The sequence below is a fragment of the Bufo gargarizans genome, unplaced genomic scaffold (genome assembly GCF_014858855.1).
Source record: "Bufo gargarizans isolate SCDJY-AF-19 unplaced genomic scaffold, ASM1485885v1 original_scaffold_1742_pilon:::fragment_2:::debris, whole genome shotgun sequence".
NCBI lineage: Eukaryota > Metazoa > Chordata > Amphibia > Anura > Bufonidae > Bufo > Bufo gargarizans.
This window is the reverse complement of record NW_025334490.1, coordinates 135,249-160,083: the sequence shown is the minus strand read 5'-3', so window position 1 is coordinate 160,083 and position 24,835 is coordinate 135,249. Positions and strand designations below refer to the sequence as shown.

General features: G+C 44.6%; 1 protein-coding gene across 1 annotated transcript in view; it reads right to left on the bottom strand.

Annotated features, from left to right (window-relative positions):
- Window positions 1–12,756: 12,756 nt before the first annotated feature.
- Window positions 12,757–24,835, bottom strand: part of FBLN1 (fibulin 1) — a 93,578-nt gene continuing 81,499 nt past the window's right edge. The window contains exon 17 of the mRNA XM_044274413.1: window positions 12,757–13,641. Coding sequence (XP_044130348.1) covers window positions 13,502–13,641 — 140 coding nt within the window. The 3' untranslated portion in view covers window positions 12,757–13,501. The remainder of the gene's footprint in view (window positions 13,642–24,835) is intronic.

Here is a 24,835-nt window from a genome sequence, read left to right as displayed (position 1 = left end):
AAGCTGTCGATGGCTTGCGGAAATGTGCACCTTCACCAGTAGCTCGGGCAAATTGGGTTAGGTTTTGAGAAACCGCTGAACCACAAGGTTGAACACGGTGGCTAGGCATAGGATGTGTCTGAGCTTGCCGAGCTTCAAAGCCGCCACCAAGTTACGGCTATTATCAGACACAACCATGCCTGGTTGTCGGTTGAGTGGCGAGACCCACAGCTTAGTCTGATCTATTATCCCCTGCCACAGCTCTGTGGCGGTGTGCTGTTTGTCCCCTAAGCATATCAGCTTCAGCACGGCCTGTTGCCGCTTCCCCACTGCTAAGCTACACTGCTTCCAGCTACCGACTGATGACTGACTGGTGCTGCACACAGATAATTCAGAGGTGGAAGTGGAGAAGGAGGTGGAGGAGGAGAAGTGGGGTTTGGAGCCACTAACATAGGTGCTAAGTGAAACCCTGATCAACGTAGGGCCCGCAATCCTTGGCGTTGGTAGCACCTGTGCCATCCCAGGGTACGACTCTCTCCCGGCCTCCACAACATTCACCCAGTGTGCCATCAGGGAAATGTAGCGTCCCTGGCCAAATGCACTTGTCCATGTGTCCGTGGTTAAGTTGACCTTCCCAGTAACTGCGTTGGTCAGGGCACGTGTGATGTTACGGGACACATGTTGGTGTAAGGCGGGCACAGCACACCTTGAAAAATAGTGGCGGCTGGGGACTGCGTAACGCGGGACAGCCTCCGACATCAGGCTGCGGAAGGCCTCAGTGTACACAAGCCTAAATGGCAACATTTCCAGGGCCAGTAATTTGGAAAGCTGCGCATTTAGTGCTATGGTTTGTGGGTGGGTGGCTGAATATTTTCGATTGCGTTCAAAGACCTGGGGTAATGACATTTGGACGCTTTGCTGGGACACGGAAGTGGATGTGGTCGCTGATGGTGCTTGCGATGGTCCAGGTGCAGGGCGGGAGGCATCCGGGGCTGCGCCTTGGACAGGGGATTGGCCAGCACGTAACATAGAGAAAGAGGAAGCAGTGTGTGATTGTGGACCCAGGCGTTCGTCCCACTTATTACGGTGCTTGGATGCCATGTGGCGGATCATGCTGGTGGTGGTGAGGTTGCTAGCGTTCACGCCCCGGCTCATTTTCGTATGGCACAAGTTGAAAACTACTATTTTTTTGTCGTCCGCACTTAAAAAAAGCGCCATACTGCGGAACATCTATCCCTTGGCAAGGGAGATTTCCGCATGGGGTGCTCTGTGGAGCGGCCTGTTTGGTGTGGCCTGCCTTCTCCCCTTTGGCACCCCACTGCCTCTTCCAGCCTGTTGGGGTGCTGCAGATCCCTCCCCCTCTGTACTGCTGTCCTCGCTCGGCTTTCCACCTTCCCAGGTTGGGTCAGTGACCTCATCATCCACCACCTCCTCTTCCACTTCCTAACTCTGATCATCCTTCTGATTTGTTGACCTAACCACAACCTCAGTGATTGACAACTGTGTCTCATCCTCTTCATCAACCTCTTGAGACAGTAATTGCGGTTGACTCATTGGCAATTGTGTCTCGTCATCATCCACCTCATTAAACACTAATTGCGTTCCCCACCGTCATGTTCTTGTGACTGTGGATGCTTAAAATGTTGGGAATCAGGGCACAAGATCTCATGTCCCTCTTCAAGCATGCTTGGCGAGAGGGCCAAATCAAGTAATGGCGATGAAAAGAGGTCCTCTGAATATCCGAGTGTGGGATCACTTGTTTGGCCCTGTACATGGTGGGACGAAGGAGGATCAGGGTGAGGATTGCTTTGACCAGACTCCTAGCTACTGAGACTGACTGACTTTGCGAGCGTTGTCCTGTGCCGTCCTGCAAAGTGGGACATGAAGCTAGGTATCGTGAATGATTGTTTTTCTTGTGCTCTGGCAGCAGGCACAGTTTCTCTGTGCCCAGCGCCACGCCTCTGTGTGCACCAACAGCATCACAGCCACTTCCCCGTCCCTTACTGCTCGCCATCTTCATTTTAAATGTGATATATGTTTGAAAGTATGTCACACGTACAGTAGCGTAGGATTTGGAAGTGTATGCCCCAAAAAATTTAGAAAGGTACTTGTGATGAACGTTATACAGTACAGGTACCACAGGTAATGTCACTGTTCGCAGTGTCTACGGAAAAAGTACACTGGATGTCACTGATATTTTAGGGATGCGCACACTTTTAACAGGAGATGTGGCGCGGATAATTTAACTGTCCGCAGCGGACACTGTCTATGGAAAAAGTACACTGGATGTCACTGATATTTTAGGGATGCGCACACTTTAAACAGGAGATATGGCGCAAATAATGTAACTATCCGCAGCGGCCTATTACACGGTATTTAACGCAGGTGCTGTCACACACAATAGTCCTTAAAAGGACTTTTGAGTCTCTGAAAAGTTTTTTGTATAAAAGTCTTCCTATTACACTCCCTACACTGTCTGTCCCTTCCTATGCACAGCTCTTCCTAACACTGAGCAATTTAGCGCAGGTTGCGCTACAAACGTATATTGCTGCTGTCACACACAATAGTCCTCACAAGGACTTTTGGGTCTCTGAAATGTTTTTGTACAAAAAAATATTCAATTACAATCCCTACACTGTCTGTCCCTTCCTATGCTCAGCTCTCCCTGACTACGAATGAGCCGAACATGCGTCATCAAGTGCTATATAGCACCCGATTACGCTTTCCGGACAGCCAATCACTGTAATGCCAGTAGCCAACATGGCATTACAGTGAGGGCAGTACTTACCTGCACGTTTATTGGCTGCATAGCGATACTCTTCCTGGTCCTGTTCTGGTCGATGGTCAGGAGGAGTATGAAGTTGAACGGGTTATTGACTCCCGAAAGGTCCAAAATTCGGTTCAATACCTAATACATTGGAAAGGGTATGGACCAGAGGAGAGGTGATGGGTCCCCAAAAGGCATATCCATGCTGGTAAGTTGATTGCTGAATTTTATCATAGTATTCCGAACAAACCGGGTGGTGAGAGCCCGGAGGTCTCTTCTCAAGAAGGGGGTACTGTCAGGCAGCCAGGGAGACAGGCGCAGTCTCGCCAGAAGCATGTCACCAGTGCACCAAGACGTGTCGCTTATTCTCCCAGGGGGTCTCTGGCCCTCCGGCAGAACATCCATCACTCCTCGCTGGCCACGAGTGGAGGGTTGTCGCCTCTGGAGGGAGGAGCTAGTAAAGGTTCACACTTTACGCACGTGTGTCACCTTGTGGGATCCATTACAGATCTTGGTGTTGCTGTCATTCCCAACGCTGACGCTGGTCAGGGTTCCCGGGACAACGAAAACCCCTAGCGTCAGCTGTTGCCAGGGAACCTCTGTTGTCATGTCTCCTGACTTGTGTTGGGAGGTTCCTTCCTCTGCACACTCTCAGCCCTCACCTGTGCTTTCCTGGTCTGAGGGTGGAGATTGAATGTGACCTCATCAGTGTCAGGTGATCTGTGGAGGGATACTTAAACCTGATATTTTTCCCCACTCACTGCTAATTACTCAGTTGCTCCCCTGGCTCTGGATCTGAAGCTATCTGGTGGGTGGTTTCTCTGGTTATTGACTCTTTCTCTGACTCTGGGTTTGGTTTTGGTTATCTTCTGGTTCTTGTGCCTTGGCTTACGTTTACTGACCATTCTCGTGTTTCCCTATTGACTATTGCATAGTATCATGGTATTTACTTAGGGGGGTTTTGCCTAACTGCAGCCGGCAACCAGCCACCAGCTGCCCTGCTGTTGACACCTGGGAAGAGCTCTGCCAAAGTCGCCCTTCCTGCTGGAGGCGGGTGAAGAGTACCCCGGCCCTCAAGGGTATTCAGAGTGTGTGATGGCTTGCGCAAAGAGTGTCTCGTATGCCGCGTTTGCTGGCCGTCAATTTGGCTTTATCATTTCATTAGCATTACACCTGCCTACGGTTCTGTTCAGAGACTTTAAAGAGACAGAGAGGAGTACTACAACCTCCACTATTGCTGCTGTCTATGGACTTCTATCAGGGAGGGATTGCACTGTTATATTCCTTGGAACTGTGTCTTGTTTCTGTCGGATGTACTACTACTCCTATCCTGCATTTTTGTAAAGGGAGATTTATTTATTGATACCAGCTGTTGTGGTTACTGACTCCACCATTCACCAGTCATTGCACCTGCTTTCCTGCTACCAACAGGCAGAAGCCTCAATACCAGAGTGTGCCCCGAGGGATTCACTGCACGGCCCTAGGGAGCCATAACCACTGCTCCAGTCCTCCGCTTGTTCCTCCTTGGCCACTGATGCTTGGCAGTGGTTGTTATGATCCACCCAGGAACCAGTATAGAAAGTAACTATGAAATAACTTAATTTTTAGTCTCTAAGGCAGTGTTTCCCAACCAGTGTGCCTCCAGCTGTTGCAAAACTATAACTCCCAGCATGCCCGCACAACCAAAGGCTGTCCAGGCATGCTGGGAGTTGTAGTTTTGCAACAGCTGGAGGCACACTGGTTGGGAAACACTGCTCTAAGGGACCTGGACTCGTTACCATTAGAAATGAGCGAAGTTTAGAAAAATTAAATTCACAAAGAAATTTGCTTTGGGACATATAACTTTGTCACAAAGCGCATTTCTTTGTAAGTAGCGGGCACAATGACTGGGAACAGCGATTGCGCTATTCCCCGTCATTGAACCCCTCAGATGCTGCGTTCATCACCGATTGCAGCATTCAGGGCCTTCTTTACCAAGTTGCTCCTGGGGGGCCCAAGGCAGCTGCCTCTTGAGCCCTGCTGGCCACTGCCCCGGGTGTCAGGCTGTCAGCTACACAGGGGGTGCTGCCATGCCTGCCGGCACTGAGTCCAGGCATCGTACTGTGTTAGAGCTGTGATCTAGGACCTTAGATGACATCATCACCATGTGACTAGTAACCTAGAAATATTACTGGTCACATGGCTATGAGGTCATCACAGGTCCTACCAGGAGTGTTGCAGAAGTTAACTGTGGAGCTTTTTTGTGTGAAGATTACATCAGAAAAAGGTGACAGGGGCTGTTATGTTAATATACTGTAAACTACTGTATAGTGGGGTGCTGTATACTGTGGGGGGCCTTTATACTGTGTGGGGGGCTGTATGCTGTGTGGGGGCCTGTATACTGTGGGGGGACCTGTATACTGTGTGGGGGGTTGTATAGTGTGGGGAGGGGGGCCTGTATAATTTGGGGGGGCCTGTATAGTGTGGAGTGCTATACTGCTGAACTGTATACTGTGGGGGTCTGTATACTGTATACTGTGGGTGCTGTATAGTGTGGAGTGCTATACTGCTGTACTGTATAGTGTGGGGGGCTGTATCGTGTATAGTTTGGGGTGCTGTATACGGTGAGGTTCTATACTGTGAGGTGTTGTATACTGTGGGGTGCTGTATACTGTGGGCTGCTATACTGCTCTACTATATACTGCGGGGTACTGTATAGTATGGGGTGCTATACTGCATACTGTGTGGTGCTGTATACTATAGGGTGCTATACTGCATACTGTGGGGTGCTGGGGTGCACTGTAACACTAGGGTGAGCCGAGCCCTGGTCTCCTTCCTGCAGAGCGGTGCCCACTTCCAGCCTGAGCCCAGCTGCCCAGAGCACTGATCCTGAGCCGCTGGAGTCTTCAGAACTGGAAGTATTTACAGTCATTCACTGTACTCTACCAGATGTGTGGATTTTTTGTGTGTGTGTTGTGGTGGAGGGCGTGATTGCCTGCTAAGGTGTGGGAAGGCGGGATCCAGGGGGCCCAAGTAAATTTTTGCCCAGGGTCCAATCAATATTAAAGACGGCCCTGGCAGCATTTGAGAAATTTAATGAGGGCTTTCAGGGGTTAATCTATATTGATGACGTCCTCTCGCTGGCCCGCGTAGTGACGTCATGCGTCACCGCACATGAAATATTTTGCAGATTCTTCAATCAAGATGGCCGCCTCTTTGCACTCAAATGGATGAGGTATGTTTTAATTTTTTTACCGCCATTTTAGGGAAAATTGATTCGTTACCACGAAGCACGAGGAAATTCAGCTCTGCGGTGAATCAAATTTTTCCTGAAATTCAGATCAAAGTCCTCTTTGGATACTTTGATTCGCTCAACTCTAGTTGCCAGTCCCCAGGCAACAAGACCTCCATGGATTGACGAATCAGTATAGGTAAATGATGATGTAGTGAGCAACTAAACTCTAGGCAAAAGATGGATTTTCAGCTTCTGCCAAAAGGGCCATATTAAAACACAAGATGCTGATTTTTTACAGAAACTTCAGTGACTGTCCCAATCATTAAATGGGGCATGCTGAAATCCATGTGCTTGAAAATAAATCTGTTCAGATAAATAGAACTGATTTTCAGTTGAAGAACAAATCTGTGTACATATACCCTTAAAGGGATTGTTGGTCCTGAAGTAGTGATATGCCGTATACAGACATGTACGGTATCCGCTGCCGACCAGTCATCGTCCTCAGTGGTAATTGGGCACAAAGAGTAAGTATTCTTAGTGGGAAAATCCCTTTTAACTTTCTGTACAGATTAAAGCCCATGAAATACTTCCATCTTGAATAATCATTTAAGCTGAACCTGTCACTATGAGAATGCAGTACAATTTGCAGGTAGCACGTTTTAGAGTAGAAGGAGCTGAGCAAATTGATATACAATTAATATATAGTTTTATGGTACATGAATCAGTAAAACTTAATAAATGTAATTTATTCATTTATATCTTTGCTCTCACTGGGCTTAGGAGTCATGCTGGCGGTCCTACTTCCAGATTGACAGCCTTCCTTGCATAACTGTGTGACACTGCATTCAGACAGATAGCTGTCAGTCACTGATTATTACCACCCACATGACTCCTAAGCTCTTGCTCTATAACATTCTGCTTGAGGATTGCAATGTATTTTCATGGTGGCAGGCACACTCCAGGAATTAAGAAAAGTAAAATACTTAAATATTACCTTAGTATAAATATATTCCCAAATACATTTCATTAGCTATAATGGTTCATTTTGTCTAGGGAGCAATCATTAGGAGTGGTAATAAATTAGCACACACAAAACCTGTCCTAGTCACACAGCAGGACAAGTTATTTCACAACACTGAGGTAAAGAGCTGCCTCATCCTCCTCTCTGCTCTGATTGTCAGGGATTATGATCCTGAATACAGATGATAAGATCTTCAGCTGAATCTCTGTAGAAATAGAGTTCATGAGGAGACATAAAGTACAGAGACGATGGACAGTACAGGATGTGGTAATGTGGGCCTGTTGTAATGGAGAAGGCATACAAGTGCTGCTACTCATTATCTATACCCCTACTATCCTCTTTATACTTCATGTCTCCTCATGAGCTCCATTCCTACAGAGATTCATCTGAAGATCATATTAAACTGTATTCAGGATCATAATCCCTGACAAGTAAGAGAGGAAGAGGAAGATGGTACAGCTCTTTAACTTGTCATCCTGAGTAATTAGGACAGGTTTTGTGTGGACTAGTAGGATGGCGGACATTTTATTTTTCCTGATTGCTCCCTGGACAAAGCGACCCATAAAGGTATTTGGCAATTTATTTATAATAGTAATAATTTAATATTTAAGTATTTTCATTTTCTTAATTCCCGGAGAACCCCTTTAAGTTAAAAGATGCCAGCTAAAATAATTTTTCAGGAGACTAAAGATAAGGGCTACAGAATGTATAGTTAGAGCGCCAAGTCAATGGATCTATCAGGTTCTGATCGAGGGACTCAGCACTCTATTTAAATCCCTTCCTGGCCATACACTATTGCCAGTGATAGTCTATGACTCACCAACTGTGTTCCTGGTTCCTGCTCCTGTGCTTATTTGGATCACTTGTGCTTCTGACCCTGGCTTGTCTTCTGACCACTCTCTGTCTCTTGTTTAGTACTGCATAGGCCGTCAGGTTCTGACCCATGTTCGTACAACTCTGGTATTGGGTTTGTCTATCTTTGTTTGTTTCTCTATCCCTGCACTTAAATAGCTTAGGGACCGTCGGGCAGTTACGGTCTAGCTATCTAGAGCCTGTACTGCAAGTAGGTAGGGAAAGTGGGTTGGGTTCTAGCCTGTCTTTGTCTGTCCCTACCTACAGTTGTAACAATCCCTATTTGTGTGTCGCCTTATCCTGTATTATTCTTGTATTTCTGATACAGAGCTTTACATTTTCTTCATAGTGTAAGAGATCGCTCTCTCTCAGGGTGTCGCAATCACAGACTTCTTCGCAGACAACAGGATTTACTGTCCAAACTGGTGCTTTATTTTGGCACTTCAGCACCCGCACAAACAGAAGCATCAAAAATAAACACCTGCCCGTCTGGGCTCTAACTAATACACAGTACTTTTCCCTGACTCACCTCTAAGCACAGCTTATACACAGGGACTTCAGCTCCATCCCTTAGCAGATCTGGTCACGAACACTAGGGGAAGAGATCTGGCTACACGTAGCCTATTGGCCCCTCAGCCCTCCTGGCTAAGACCACCCAGAGCCTCTGTAGGCCTCTGTTTCCAAGTTTTCTCTTCCCAGACTGACTGTCACGAGGGTGTCAAGAGCCACGTCTGACTCCGTTGTACCCAGGGTCAGGAAGTCGCAGCGGGTGGCTGCGCGCTCTATGTCTAAAGATCACGCTGTTTCTTAATGATAGTTTTCTGTGTTTGCCTTACTATCCTTTTTGTCTCACTCAGGGATCCGTAGCTTCTCCTCCTCAGCTGTTTCTTGTCTGTCACTCCCAATCTCCTTATATTCTCCTCTCTCACTTCTCTGGTTGCCAGATATAGAGCTTCCTGCCTGGACTTCTATACTGACCCACTGGAGCTGTGAATCCTGGTTGTTGTTCCAGAGTGTTACCCTCCGGATCCCTGTTGGGCTTTTTGTTGTCTTCTGTTGTCGCCCACCTGGGATTATATGTTGTCTGTATTGTCTGTCCTCCCCTTGGTGTTTTCCTTTAGAGTTAGTGGTGCGGATTAGTGTTCCCACCGCCCTATTCACTATCTAGGGCTCATCTTAGGGAAAGCCAGGGTTTTAGGCACGCGATCGGCGTACGGGTGAGGAACCCGTCTAGGGACGTCAGGGCAGTCAGGTGCCAGCCTCAAGGTGAGATAGGGGTCACCATCTTTCCCTCTCCCTTGGACAGAGCCTTCCCTTTTCCCTCCCTTTGTGTCACGTATGTGATAGGCACACCGGTCGTGATACTGACACACAGAGGGTTGGTTTTATCCCTCCTTGATTACAGCAGGCCTCACCTATGATGGCCTCAGGTAAAAGAGAACATACGTACTGGAAAAGTGTGGACTGGCAGATCCCACTACCAAACCTATCCACCAGTCCAAATGAAATCCAGCCCAGAACAAAATGTCAGAAGTCAAACAAACAAAGTCACACATGCAGAGAACGCTAGTGAGGTAATAAGACCAATCACAGGCAACCTGTGGCCAGCAGGTTAACTGTTTAAATAGGTCTAATTGATGGGTCACGTGACATGGCGAGCATCACGTGACCCATGTTCATCAGATCTAAACACCTGAGCGCTGACTCATTGCCATCAGCGCTCAGTTCCCCCCTGCTCATTGTCTAGGGGATGAAGGACACCGGCCACGCTGAGGAGGCGTGCGTGGCCGGGTCCTCCCTGAGCCCCTTGTTACTATGGAGACGAGGACGCCTTGCTCCTCCTCAGGGATAGGATGCCGGTGGCGCTCCAGGGAGCGAGCATGTTGTGGGCTCAATGTTACAGCGTATGAGCTTAGCGTATACTGCTTTATTGTTGAGTTTGATGTATAAACAGTATGCACTAATGGTCCCAGCTGTCTTGGGTGTATTTTTACTTAAGCTATTTCGGTTACATATTCACTTTACGCATTCTTAGCACCCTGTCGTATGCAACATAAACTGGGTACATCTGTATGCTGTAAGCAGGGTAAAAAAACAAAACAAAGCAATGTCTACTTTAATACAGCTATTTATTATACCATTAACACAAACCACAACCTCGTACTCATTATAATATCATACAACCCTCAAATAAATTGTTACATAAAAACTAAAACTGAATAATACCAGATAGTTGTGCATATCTGTGGTTAAGAACAGGTTATACATGATGCAGATGAATCCAGTATTTCGTATCAACCAGCAAGCATTTCATGAAATAACATCTGCAGCTACGAGTATGAATCACGACTAAGTATATTTACATTATTAATTAGCAAAAATCAACTTTCGTTTTATCAAAATAATGAGATTTTAAAAATCCATCCAGTCTAATATCGATAAAGCTTAAAGGGGTTGTGTCCGAGTTGTTATAGAATAGATGTATCATACTGGGATACTGTTAAAACATTGAAAACAATTCTCTTGCCTTCCAGCACAGCTCCGATCCAGCGCCAGCCCTCCATCTTCTATCCTGGGCTGCAGCAGTGACATATTATTTTGGCTGCAGAGGTAATGTTCCAAATACTGCAGCCAATCAAAGGCCTCAGCAGTGAATGGCATGAGACTGCTGAGGCAAATGATTGGTGGTATACAGGATATCACCCCTGCATCCACAATACATCACTGCTGCAGCCTAGCGCATGGGACCAAGTGGTGCCGCTAGATTGAAGAGGGCCCTGGATGGTAAGGTAAGGGTTTTTATTGTTTTAACAGCATCCTTGCAAGCTACATCTATAATATAACTATTCAGACTGTGTAATTAAGAGGGCTGTTTCACCTCAGACTTTGATGGCACATCGCTAGGATATGGCATCAAAGTCTGAGATAAGACACCCCCGTTAACAGTTATGCAGCTTACCAATATATTTTGAGATCTATTGACAGCATTTCCAGTCACTGGAAGCAAGCAGACATCTTCAAAACTGTACGGAACTGCTGCATAACTTTTCATCATTTGAGGAGCAAGATTTATTAAGAAAAAAAATAGATAACCCCTTTTAAAATACTGGCAACTAACAGTGGCAAATGGCATATTACCTGACGATATAGAAATTGGACGGAGGTAATTTTATATATTTTTCTTCTCTTATGGACCCTGAACCATAATTACAGAGAACGGTCTGAACTAGATTAGAAAAATAGGATGTTTCTTAACATAAACAGTGCTTCTGGTACTGCAGCTCATACCCATTAAAGTCAATGAGGCTAGACTGTAATACCCGACACCACTCATGGACAAGGGTGGCACTGTTCCTGGAACAATAGAAACATACATATTTTTAATGTCGGACAGAACAGAAAATCCTTGTAGGAATTCCCTAGAGAACTTTGTGAAGAGTGGGTGCTAAGTGAGTCTACAGAGTCAGAAGGGCGGATGATGTGAGGCCACTGACAATGTCAGATTAGTCATGAGGGATCCTAATTTTTATACAGTTTATGTAATGGTAAAAGGTCAAAATTGGCCTTCACATGAACCCTCTAAGCACTTCAGAATGGCTCAAAAGAATCAGGAAACATTTATAAGTGGAAAGGGGTTCAGCCTCTGTGGCTCGAGTATTAATGAGGCCTCTTAGCAAGTGCATAACCACCCTGTAATGGACCTTTAATAAAGCTACTAAATTGAAGAGGTCTGTGTGAGTCAGATATTCCAGGTCCTGGAGCTGAGACCCCCACTGATCACTAGGGGGCAGAAACGCAAATTTGGGCTGTTTTATTTCTGTTCCCGTCTGGTCACTGCTCCTCACAGAGTACAGCTATAGTCTATGGACTTTCTATGAATCCATATACCACTTGATCCATAGGATAACTCATCAGTATCATATTGATGGAGGTCAAACACCTAGTCCCCCCTTCAATAAGCTGTAAGCAGCACCTGCAGTTCTGGAAGAAACCAAGAATGTCCATTACACATTGTACAGATGTGATGTTCTGGTTCTGTACACTGCTTACTTCCAGAACTGCAGCCTCTGCCAACATCTGATTGGTGGGGCGCCTGGTGTCCGACCCCCACTGATCTGATATTGATGATCAATATCTTAGTCCCAGAAAACCACTTTAATAAGGTGCTTCTGTCCATTAGCTGCCTCCCTGACAAAACCTTCCAGACCCACCTATAGTTCATGAGGTCTGGTGCTATTTGTTTCTGTCATTTGACATAAGCACCTCTTCCAGTATTTTCATTCTTCCAGAACAATGAAAATAATTAATGGCAACATGAATGAAGCCTAAGGCCTCTTTCACACTTGCGTTGTCCGGATCCGGCGTGTACTCCACTTGCCGGAATTACACGCCGGATCCGGAAAAACGCAAGTGTACTGAAAGCATTTTAAGACGGATCAGTCTTCAAAATGCGTTCAGTGTTACTATGGCAGCTAGGACGCTATTAAAGTCCTGGTTGCCATAGTAGGAGCTACACTTTACCATGGCTGCCAGGACTTTAGCGTCCCGGCAGCCATGGTAACCATTCAGGAAAAGCTAAACGTCGGATCCGGCAATGCGCCGAAACGACGTTTAGCTTAAGGCCGGATCCGGATCAATGCCTTTCAATGGGCATTAATTTCGGATCTGGCCTTGCGGCAAGTCTTCAGGATTTTTGGCCGGAGCAAAAAGCGTAGCATGCTGCGGTATTTTCTCCGGCCAAAAAACGTTCAGTTCCGGAACTGAAGACATCCTGATGCATCCTGAACGGATTTCACTCCATTCAGAATGCATTAGGATAAAACTGATCAGGATTCTTCCGGCATAGAGCCCCGACGACGGAACTCTATGCCGGAAGACAAGAACGCAAGTGTGAAAGAGCCCTTAGAAAGTTGTAGGCAAAAACTCTATTTTTATTGATCATTTAAACCAGTTTGTGGCATAAATTGTGACTTACAAAGCCACAATATTTGCACAAACCTTTTTTTTTTACTTTACTCACCATTTTTGAAAAATAGGTGATGGAGATGTTTTAAGGTCAGAAAATGGCACACATTTTGTCGCTGTTCTATACCAAGTCATACCAGGAGCAGATTACATTTTCTGACTATTACTCCAAATTGCAAATCACTTAACTATCTTTTCTACACCCTGGCAAACGTCGGGCCCTTACATTTTTGTTAGACAATTAAGTTTACCAGATAGCAAAGTTTTAACAGTGTGTGTGTTGTAGAAACTAGCATTGTTGTTACCACTGACAGCCAATCAGATTCTAGCTCTCATTCTTTTGTCATTTTAAATTTATTCTTGGCTTAAGGCAAATCCATGTAATGTAAGGCCCATTCATATACCCACCTCATATAATAGTGCTCTACATTAATATCTGTTACGAAGCAAAGGTGGCCCAGTCTGCACCAAAAAAAATGTAATAACACCACTAGACCCATTATTTCTGATGTCTGAAATAATGGGTCTAATTATTTGGAAGATCAACTTGTAGATGCTGTGAAAACTGGTCTTTGTAAACGGGGGTGTTACTTCAGAAAAGCCTTTGATGACCATTTGCGACCCCAGTGGGCCATATTTAATGTTACAATGTTAGGCTTCATTAGATACGATTACTGATGGAAATAGAAGATTGTGATATCACTTAGAACCAGAACTCTGATACAAATATGTGGACATTGACAATGTTCTTGTGAGATACCACTCCACCCACGGCATAACTCATCTCCAGCTTCAAAATGGTATGCATTGGCCCCACAATGGGCTTTATTTGGCGCACAACACCTGAGTAAAAAGAAAGAAGAGGTAGTAAGTAAAGATGCTCTGATACTGGAAAATACTTATCCTTAAAACCTGTGAGGAACATTGGCTTGTTTTCAATAGAGACACAACTAACAGTAGCAACCAGCATTATCCTGAGTAAGTAGGTTAAGCTCCAAGATGTGTTATTCCCTGGCTGATACATTCTTTTTAGGAATTTCCCATAATCCTTTCTTTCTGGAAGGTAATATTGTCCATATTGTCTGATTTGCTGGCTAGATAAATTTTTGAGATATGGTGAGATAAGGAGCCTGAAAGTCAAAAGTTCAAAAGATTGTTACCCTTTTGCTCGTCAGTGTAAATTTGACATATTAAATGCTTGCCACTCACAGCCCTAACTAGTTGGTGCTTATGAGCTTGCTTCATACTATTTCATTGTGGAGTTTAATGAATTAAAGGGAACCTCTCATTTGCTTTGGGTTTGCTAAACCTATAACAGCTGTGCGCATAGGCGTGCGCACGGGGTGTGCCGGGTGTGCCTGGGCACACCCTAATAGCCACCTCCGTGCTCACTGCCCGCCGCTGATTCCCCTGTCTGTTATGCTGGCTGCCGCCGCCCGCCGCGCTGTAAGTTAATTTAAAATACGTGGCTGTGGGCGGGCGGCGGCTAGTATTCACATAGGGGGTGGAGTCCTGGAGCCAGCGGAGGCAGAGAGGGAGCCGTACAGTGCGTGCTGTGCGGCGCAGGCTGAGTTGACGTCATGTCACGTCACGTCACGCTGCGTCTGTGTGCACCTAGCGCGCCTGCAAGTTGGTGAGGTGAGGTGGGGGTGAGGGCTGAAGGCACATAAAAAAAGAAGTATGTACCTTTGTAACCCCCTGTCCCACAGTGCTACGCCTCCTCTGTTGTCCCCTGTTTTACCCTGATACCCCTCAGTTATATAATATATCTGAGGGGTATCAGGGTATATTATACAGGGGGTAAAATAACTAGGGGTATCCGGGTACATGAGGGGTAATATAGCTGAGGAGGGCTGGGCTACTATCAGACATTATACAGGGGTAATATAACTTATCTTACCCCTCACCCCTGTATTATGTCCCTGATAGCCCTCCTCAGTTATATTACCCCTGTATAATGTACCCTGATACCCCTCAGTTATATAATATAACTGAGGGGTATCAGGTTAAATTATACAGGGCAGGGTAATATGACTAAGGGGTATCAGTGGACATTATTATACAGGGGTAACATAACTGAGGAGGGCTATCAGGGGACATTATACAGGGGTTATATAACTTATATTACCCCTGTATAATGTCATTGATAGCCCTCCTCAGTTATATTACCCCATGTATAATTTACCCTGATACTCCTTGGTTATATTACTCCATGTATAATTTACCCTGATACCCCTCAGTTATATTACCCCCTGTATAATTTACCCTGATACCCCTCAGTTATATTACCCCCTGTATAATATCCACTGATAGCCCTCCTAAGTCATATGTAATCCGCAGGTCCCCCATAACAGTGTGTCATCCACAGATGCCCCCATAACAGTGTGTCATCCACAGATCCCCATAACAGTGTGTCATCCACAGATCCCCATAACAGTGTGTCATCCACAGATCCCCCATAACAGTGTAATCCACAGACCCCCATAACAGTGTGTCATCCACAGATCCCCATAACAGTGTGTCATCCACAGATCCCCATAACAGTGTGTCATCCACAGATCCCCATAACAGTGTGTCATCCACAGATCCCCCATAACAGTGTGTCATCCACAGACCCCCATAACAGTGTGTCATCCACAGATGCCCCCATAACAGTGTGTCATCCACAGATCCCCATAACAGTGTGTCATCCACAGATCCCCATAACAGTGTGTCATCCACAGACCCCCATAACAGTGTGTCATCCACAGATCCCCCATAACAGTGTGTCATCCACAGATCCCCATAACAGTGTGTCATCCACAGATCCCCCCATAACAGTGTGTCGTCCACAGATCCCCATAACAGTGTGTCATCCACAGATCCCCATAACAGTGTGTCATCCACAGACCCCCATAACAGTGTGTCATCCACAGATCCCCCATAACAGTGTGTCATCCACAGATCCCCATAACAGTGTGTCATCCACAGATCCCCCATAACAGTGTGTCATCCACAGATCCCCCTCCATAACAGTGTGTCATCCACAGATGCCCCTATAACAGTGTGTCATCCACAGATCCCCATAACAGTGTGTCATCCACAGATCCCCATAACAGTGTGTCATCCACAGACCCCCATAACAGTGTGTCATCCACAGATTCCCAATAACAGTGTGTCATCCACAGATCCCCCTCCATAACAGTGTGTCATCCACAGATTCCCCTCCATAACAGTGTGTCATCCACAGATCCCCCATAACAGTGCGTCATCCACAGATCCCCCATAACAGTGTCATCCACAGATCCCCCATAACAGTGTGTCATCCACAGATCCCCATAACAGTGTGTCATCCACAGATCCCCCCATAACAGTGTGTCATCCACAGATCCCCCATAACAGTGTGTCATCCACAGATCCCCCATAACAGTGTGTCATCCACAGATCCCCATAACAGTGTGTCATCCACAGACCCCCATAACAGTGTGTCATCCACAGATCCCCCATAACAGTGTGTCATCCACAGATCCCCATAACAGTGTGTCATCCACAGATCCCCCATAACAGTGTGTCATCCACAGATCCCCCTCCATAACAGTGTGTCATCCACAGATGCCCCTATAACAGTGTGTCATCCACAGATGCCCCTATAACAGTGTGTCATCCACAGATCCCCATAACAGTGTGTCATCCACAGATCCCCATAACAGTGTGTCATCCACAGACCCCCATAACAGTGTGTCATCCACAGATCCCCCATAACAGTGTGTCATCCACAGATCCCCCTCCATAACAGTGTGTCATCCACAGATCCCCCATAACAGTGTGTCATCCACAGATTCCCCTCCATAACAGTGCGTCATCCACAGATCCCCCATAACAGTGCGTCATCCACAGATCCCCCATAACAGTGTCATCCACAGATCCTCCATAACAGTGTGTCATCCACAGATCCCCCATAACAGTGTGTCATCCACAGATCCCCCATAACAGTGTGTCATCCACAGATCCCCCATAACAGTGTGTCATCCACAGATCCCCATAACAGTGTGTCATCCACAGATCCCCCCATAACAGTGTGTCATCCACAGATCCCCCATAACAGTACGCCTGCGCACTGAGGAGAGACTGAAAGCAGGGGAAGATCCGCGGAAGCAAGCAGAGGAAGGCACAGCAGACGACTGAACAGCTTCTTTTGTAAGTAAATTATTTTATTATAGTGCTGAAACTGCTTTAAACTCTAAAGAAAAGTTTTGGAGAGTGTTTCTCTCTTTCTCAGGTCTGAAGCAATATCGAGGAAGAAAGGAAAACTCTTGAAAGCTTGTCTTTTAAGTATTAGGATAGTACAATAAAAAGGTATCCCTGCATACCGCAATACTCTCGGATTTAGTAATCTTATTTATATATACTTATTTAGTTTTTTTCAGTAGTATGATTAAGTGGTGAAAATTATTAGTGACCCCCCCATTTTTGACTGTGGTATCTTATGTGCCCCCCCTATATATTGTTCCTAGGCGCAGAGGACAACACTAGGGTGAGGCCCGGCCTGTGTGTGTATGTATATAATACATATATATATATATATATATACACACGTGCGCGGGGCGTATGTGTTTGTGCTTTAGGGTGCACACCCTAATGCAATAGGCTGCGCACGCCTATGGCTGTGCGTTAGTTTTCTGATAATGCCCATGTAAAACAGGGCCATTATGAGATTACCTACAAAAAAGATGTTAGTTTACTGTAGATGAGTTGGGGACTCATCTCCAGCAACAACGGGCACATGTGCATTGCGCATATGAATCTGAGGACAGTACAATGCGCATGCACAGTGAAGCAAAGTGTACTGCAGTGGTGTATCTTGGTTTTGTGCTTCCCTAGGCGAGACTAAACTCGGGCACCCCCCTAATATAAATTTTACCCACCCCTTCCTGTCAAGGCCAAACCCCTTCATCTGTAACCCCCCACCCCTTCTTCTTTAGGCTCCACCCTTTCCTGTTAGAGCTTCACATCTTCCTTTCTGTATTTAAAAGTGAATAACGAAGGCCAATATTTTGTGTTTTCTGTACCAAATGTTGCATCTATTATTTTAAGAGAATCTTTACATATAATAATATAAAGTGTACATTCAACCACTTTAAAAAGGTCAGTCATCCTGGTCAACTATACTATATTGATCACAGACACTCAAATTGTTTGAATTAGCATGTGGTCAGTCTACATGATACAAATACAATAAATATAAATAAAAGTATCATTAGTCTAAAAATTAAAAAAGCACAACTTCTAACACAAATGTATTTTACAGATTACTTTTTTTTTTTTTTAACAATTTGCAGCTAGAGATAGTACAGTATTAACCCCTCCCTAATTCTCCCCCCACTAACCACCCAACGGGTCCCAAACCCCTTACCCTATAAAACAACTAAGTAATAGATTTTTTGTGAATTACTGTAATTTAAGTACTTAAGTACAGTTTTTGAAGACAGTAGGCTCAGGGATAAGTGCATTGGTGGCCGGAGCCTGGCCTCAGTGTTCATGGTGACCGTGTGCAGGATCCGTTCTGCACTTGAAGGTGATAAGGCTCACCCTAGCGTTGCCAGCCCATGACTCCACCTCCGTGTGACGTCAAAAGGCAGGGGGCGGTTGGGAGGAAGTTAGGAGGCGGAGGAAGTAAGTCTTTCAACTCCTTCACTATGAGTCGACGGCGATGCCGCACGCATAGTGAAGGATTGAATCGGACAAGAGGCAAACAAAATATTTAGCATATTGTGTAACTATCACTAAGCAAACAAGGCATTTTGCTGCCCCATTGGCAAATGCCGCCCTAGGCAAATGCCTTGTTTGCCTTGTGATAGATACACCCCTGGTGTACTGTCAAGGCTTTCATATGCGCAATGCAGTTTCCTCATTAGAAAGGTAAGCCCCTGTTACATGAGAGCATGCCGGTGGTTTAGCACCCCCAAAGAAGTGACTGGGTCTGTTTAGTATCATCAGTAAACTTCCCTGGTGGTTTCTGCTGTTAGCAATTAAATATTTCAAATATATGGGGGAGATTTTTTAAGAACCCTGCTCCAGAATAGTGGCATCATAAAAGTTGCACCCTGTTTTTTAAGAACCCTGCTCCAGAATAGTGGCATCATAAAAGTTGCACCCTGTTTTTTAAGAACCCTGCTCCAGAATAGTGGCATCATAAAAGTTGCACCCTGTTTTTTAAGAACCCTGCTCCAGAATAGTGGCATCATAAAAGTTGCACCCTGTTTTGCGCATAAAATGTGAGACTTTACACCCTTATATGTCACACTTGGCACTTTGGTAAAAAGTGGTTGGGAGGAGGAAGGCCTATGTAGGCAGACAAATGTAAGATTACTTTTGCCAGTTATTTGGCACAAGTAACACTTGAAATGTATGCTAGGCGTCTGCCTCTTGATCTTTTTGGCACATCTTAATCCACAGCTAAGTAGATCAAAACTACTGTTAGTAATGCCAGTCCTGACAAATTCCCACCAAGTCTATGAAGGAGATTTTGAGCTCTTTATGCAGAGCTCTAATTGCTATAAAGATATATATTGTGAAATTAATCTAAATGGCATTTTCGATTCTCTTAGATTAAAATAACAAAATGGTGTTCAAAGGTGGACATTGACTTGAAGAATGGTGGATTCCATGAGGAATAGACCTGCGGAGAAGAGATGGGTCATCAGCGAGAGTCCATTAATCTGTGCTTATTTACATGCTGCTAATAATGGTTGGATATTTTTCTTGTATATATGACCCAATTTATAGAAAACCTCAGTGAATTTTGAGCTTGAGGCCAAAACCCATGCAGACATCACTAAGTTCATCGGCAACACATTGTACATACAGAAGTTAGAGCTGAAAATGGAGTGAGGTTTGGGCTCAGTACAAACATTATGATCACAATGAGGAGTAGTACTAACCTCAGAGGCGTATACGTATCTTTGGGGTTTGGCGTGTGTAAAATGGCTTCAGAATTTGCCTGCTTTGGCCCCTGGGCAAACCCAAAGTTCTTTAAACTGACAAAAACGCAGCTATCTGGAATCACTCAGACTTAAATAGGTTTAACAATGTCTGGCATTAATGCTTCTGGGATCAAACATCTGGCTCGGCTTCCATCGAAGGCTCAGCTCTGTGGCCAGAGACTCCTCTGCAGCCTTCCAGGGACTGTGTGATAAATGTGTCAGCGGCTATTGACTTTACAGGTCTCTGATGGGTCTGAATTAAAAGGGGAGCCCCCATATACAATTAGATGCAACACTGTTAGGGCCTGTTAGTTTCCCAAAAGACATTTGGTATGTTGTAGAGTTCCCTTGTTCAACCATTTCCTCTTAGATCACCCTACTAGAACTTATGTCAAAACCTTGGCTTCATAAGGGGATATTCAGGTTAGCAGGCAAAGAAAATCGTATCTTTTATTACAATCTGCAACCTTTCATCTACCATTTTGCTTCAAATCCAACAATTTATATAAATGGTATTTAGTTATGCCAGTCGCTACACCTACTGCCTTTGAAAAGACTAGCAAGATGGGACTTTTGCTAAGGTGCTACTATGAGACATCAAAAAAATTCTCATTAATCCCAAATTGAATCTTAAGCATTCATATCTGGAATCATGAGAAAATTTCTGGGTGCTCATTTAGACCCTGGAAACGTGGCAAATGATTTTGGGAAATGCAGCAAAAAACTTCTTTCTGCTCCACCCATATGGAAAACCATATGGTATTGCTCTGGTGGCCGTGCTTGCACACTATAGGAAAAAGCGCTGACCTATGTGCGCTCTTATGGTCCCAGTCACAAGAGAGGACGGTGCTTTTTTCTATAGTGTGCCAACACAGCCACCGCTGATGGATTGCAGGTTGGTTGTAACCATGGAAACAAGCAGTTTATAATTTGATGGAAAAAATGAATGATAATATGGATAATCACAATACATTAGTAAGTGCCTTGTATTAACTTTCTCTACATGATGAATTTAATTTCCTGTAGTTAGACAACCCCTTTAGTTTTTGGGCCTGTTTGAAAGTTTGTAGGAATTTTGGGGTCTGTATTAATTCTGTGGTCTGGTCTGGGAGTCTGTATTAATTTTGGAGTCTCATCTGGAGTCTATATTAAGAAGTGGTTGTCCATGTGAAATTTCCATTTAAAAACTTATTAGAATACTACAAAAAAGTTGTGATACTTCTCTTATCCCACTGTTCTCCCCAGCTCTTGCTGGTACTCCCACTCATGGCCGAATGAGGTCGGCGGCGAATGGTGCAGACTGTCAACTGGGAATTTTTTCTGAGTGCAACCCATATATCCAGCTGAGTTTTAGACCTGTGTACCTATATATCTGATTTTCATTATTCACATTAATCATAGGATATCCGCTTTAACCAGCACACACATCATGACATCATTGGTGCACTGTAAATGTATAGCTGACACCTGGCCGCAATAATGGGGATCTGATTAAGGTCATTTAGCCCCTCAGATGCCACAGTCACTAACAGGTCAACAGAGGGAGAAATCACGGGGCACCATTTGGTTGTGATGACAGCCTGGCCCCTTGTGAACATTCCCAGGACTGCCATAGCAAACTGCTTGTTAAAGGTTTTTTTTAAGACTTAAATACTGTATCTGATCGGTGGTGGTTCGACACCTGGGAACCCACCTATCAGCTGTAGTGATGACATGTTTATCAGTCACATGGCATAGGCGCAGCTCTGCCCCACAGAAGTGAATGGGGCTGAGCTGCGATACCAATCACAACCACTATATAATGTACGGCGCTGTGCTTGGTGAGCATGGAGAAGGCTCTGGCGCCCACAGGAGCGCTGGTGCCTTCCCAACCAACTGATGGTGGGTGACCCCCACCTATCAGGGACTGATTACCTATCCAGAGGATAGGTTATCAGTATTTAAATCTCTGAAAACTCTTTTAAGCCATGCCTGTGGTAGAGCTTGACAGGCAGCTGGTAAAAATCCCATAACTTACAAAAGTATTCTATTGCAGCCTATGGTACATGCGATCAGAGGATCATATATGTAAGTCCCCAAAGGGCATACCTCCCAACCATCCCAGATCCAGTGGGACAGTCACAGGTTTTGGCAGCTGTCCCATGGTCCAGGATGCCAGAGATATGGCCTGATTTCAACAGCCTTAGGATAAAGATACAGTTAATCACAGTGGTGTCTCCCTGCTTCACCATTACCTGGCCTGCACTATCCCCAGCAGCAGGCGTGATGTGGTGGCATAATCATCGTGTGAAGGTACTAAGGGGCAATAACTACTGGGTGGGATTAGGCATGTAAAATTGGGCAGGGTTAGAGACATGGAATAGTGTAAAAAAAAAAAAAATCTGCAACAAGCTATTGTCCCTCCTTGGGTTTTTAAGGACTATGCAAAAGGGGACTATACTTTACTATAAAAAAAAAGGTAAAAAATTTCAAAAAATATCACCCCATTCCCAATTTTACATATAAAAAGAAACATGCTTGGTATGGTCTGAAAATGTCAGAATATAAAAAAAGAAAGAAAATTAAATAAAAAGTGATAAAGAAGTTGTATGTATTACACCTCGCCCTACAAAAAAACAAAATACAACTTGTCCCATGAAAAACAAGTCCTCATATGTGAATGGGAAATGTAAAAAGTTATGGCCCTTGAAAGGCAAGGAAGAAAAGGCAACAAAAAAAAGAAGTATCTATCCTGAAAGGGTTAAGGGAGCTAATAGTTGTATTATCTTACAGCACTGAATTTTTTTACACTGTTTGGTCCTTTGGATAATTTTTGGGCTTTTCATGGACATTGAAATTATGATGTTTAGTATTTTTGCTGCACAATTAAAATGTTTAACAGTAAAGTCACAGATACAGTATAAAGCATATTTTTTATTTTTTTTGCCAAAACAAAATCTATGAAAATTTAGTATAGCTGCAATCGTACTTACCCAAAGAATGCTTTTCTAATGTAACTTTTTGCCACATACTGGACAGTGTAAAAACAAAACCCTAAAAACCATGGCAAAATTGCGGTTTTGCATATTCTATCTCACCAATTTTTTTTTTCATCATTGCAATACATTATATGGAGCAAACCAGTGTGATTAGAAATATGTCCTGCAAAAACAAGCCCTCATCTATCTATCTACAGTTGCAAGAAAAAGTATGTGAACCCTTTTGGAATGATATGGATTTCTGCACAAATTGGTCATAAAATGTGATCTGATCTTCATCTAAGTCACAACAATAGACAATCACAGTCTACTTAAAGAGGACATTTCACCAGAATTAAACTTCTAAACTAACTATACAGGCATGTAGAGCGGCACCCAGGGATCCCCCTGCACTTACTGTTATACCTGGGTGCCGCTCCGTTCTCCCGGTATAGCCTCCGGTATCTTCATAGCTAGGCTCCACCCAGGGGAACCTGCCGGCGCCTCCTTCTCCCATGCTGCAGCGCTGGCCAATCACAGCGCTCAGCTCATAGCCTGAGAGTTTTTTTTTTCTCTCAGGCTATGAGCTGAGCGCTGTGATTGGCCAGCTCTACAGCATGGGAGAATGAGACGCCGGCAGGTTCCCCTGGGTGGAGCCTAACTATGAAGATACTGGAGGCTATACCGGGAGAATGGAGCGGCGCCCAGGTACAACAGTAAGTGCATGGGGGTCCCTGGTTAAAGGTCCATTTTAAACTAATAACACACAAAGAATTAAATGTTACCATGTTTTTATTGAACACACCATGTAAACATTCACAGTGCAGGTGGAAAAAGTATGTGAACCCTTGGATTTAATAACTGGTTGGGAGCAATAACTTCAACCAAATGTTTCCTCTAGTTGCAGATCAGATGTGCACAACGGTCAGGAGTAATTATTGACCATTCCTCTTTACAGAACTGTTTCGGTTCAGCAATATTCTTGGGATGTCTGGTGAATCGCTTTCTTGAGGTCTTGCCACGGTATATCAATCGGGTTGAGGTCAGGACTCTGACTGGGCCACTCCAGAAGGCGTATTTTCTTCTGTTTAAGCCATTCTGTTGTTGATTTACGTCTATGCTTTGGGTCGTTGTCCTGTTCCAATACCCATCTTCTGTTGAGCCTCAGTTGGTGGACAGATGGCCTTAAGTTCTCCTGCAAAATGTCTTGATGAACTTGGGAATTCATTTTTCCTTCAATGATAGCAATCCATCCAGGCCCTAACACAGCAAATCAGCCCCAAACCATGATGCCCCCACCACCATACTTCACAGTTGGGATGAGGTTTTGATGTTGGTGTGCTGTGCCTCTTTTTCTCCACACATAATGTTGTATGTTTCTTCCAACTCAACTTTGGTTTCATCTGTCCACAGAATATTTTGCCAGTACTGCTGTGGAACATCCAGGTGCTCTTGTGCAAACTGTAAACGTGCAGCAATGTTTAGTGTTTTACGTATCGTAGATTCTCTAACAGGGATGTTAGAATATGCCAGAGACTTTTGTAAGTCTTTAGCTGACACTCTAGGATTCTTCTTCACCTTATTGAGCAGTCTGCGCTGTGCTCTTGCAGTCATCTTTACAGGACGGCCACTCCTAGTGATAGTAGCAGCAGTGCTGAACATTCTCCATTTATAGACAATTTTGTCTTACCGTGGACTGATGAACAGCAAGGCTTTTGAAGATACTTTTATAACCCTTTCCAGCTTTATGCAAGTCAACAATTCTTAATCGTAGGTCTTCTGAGAGCTCTTTTGTGCGAGGCATCATTCACATCAGGCAATGCTTCTTGTGAAAAGCAAACCCAGAACTGGTGTGTGCTTTTTATAGGGCAGGGCAGCTGTAACCAACACCTCCAATCTCATCTCATTGATTGGACTCCAGTTGGCAGACGCCTCAATCCAATTAGCTCTTGGAGATGTCATTAGTCTAGGGGTTCACATACTTTTTTCAAATGTACTGTGAATGTTTACATGGTGTGTTCAATAAAAACATGGTAACATTTAATGATTTGTGTGTTATTAGTTTAGGCAGACTGTGATTGTCTATTGTTGTGACTTAGATGAAGATCAGATCACATT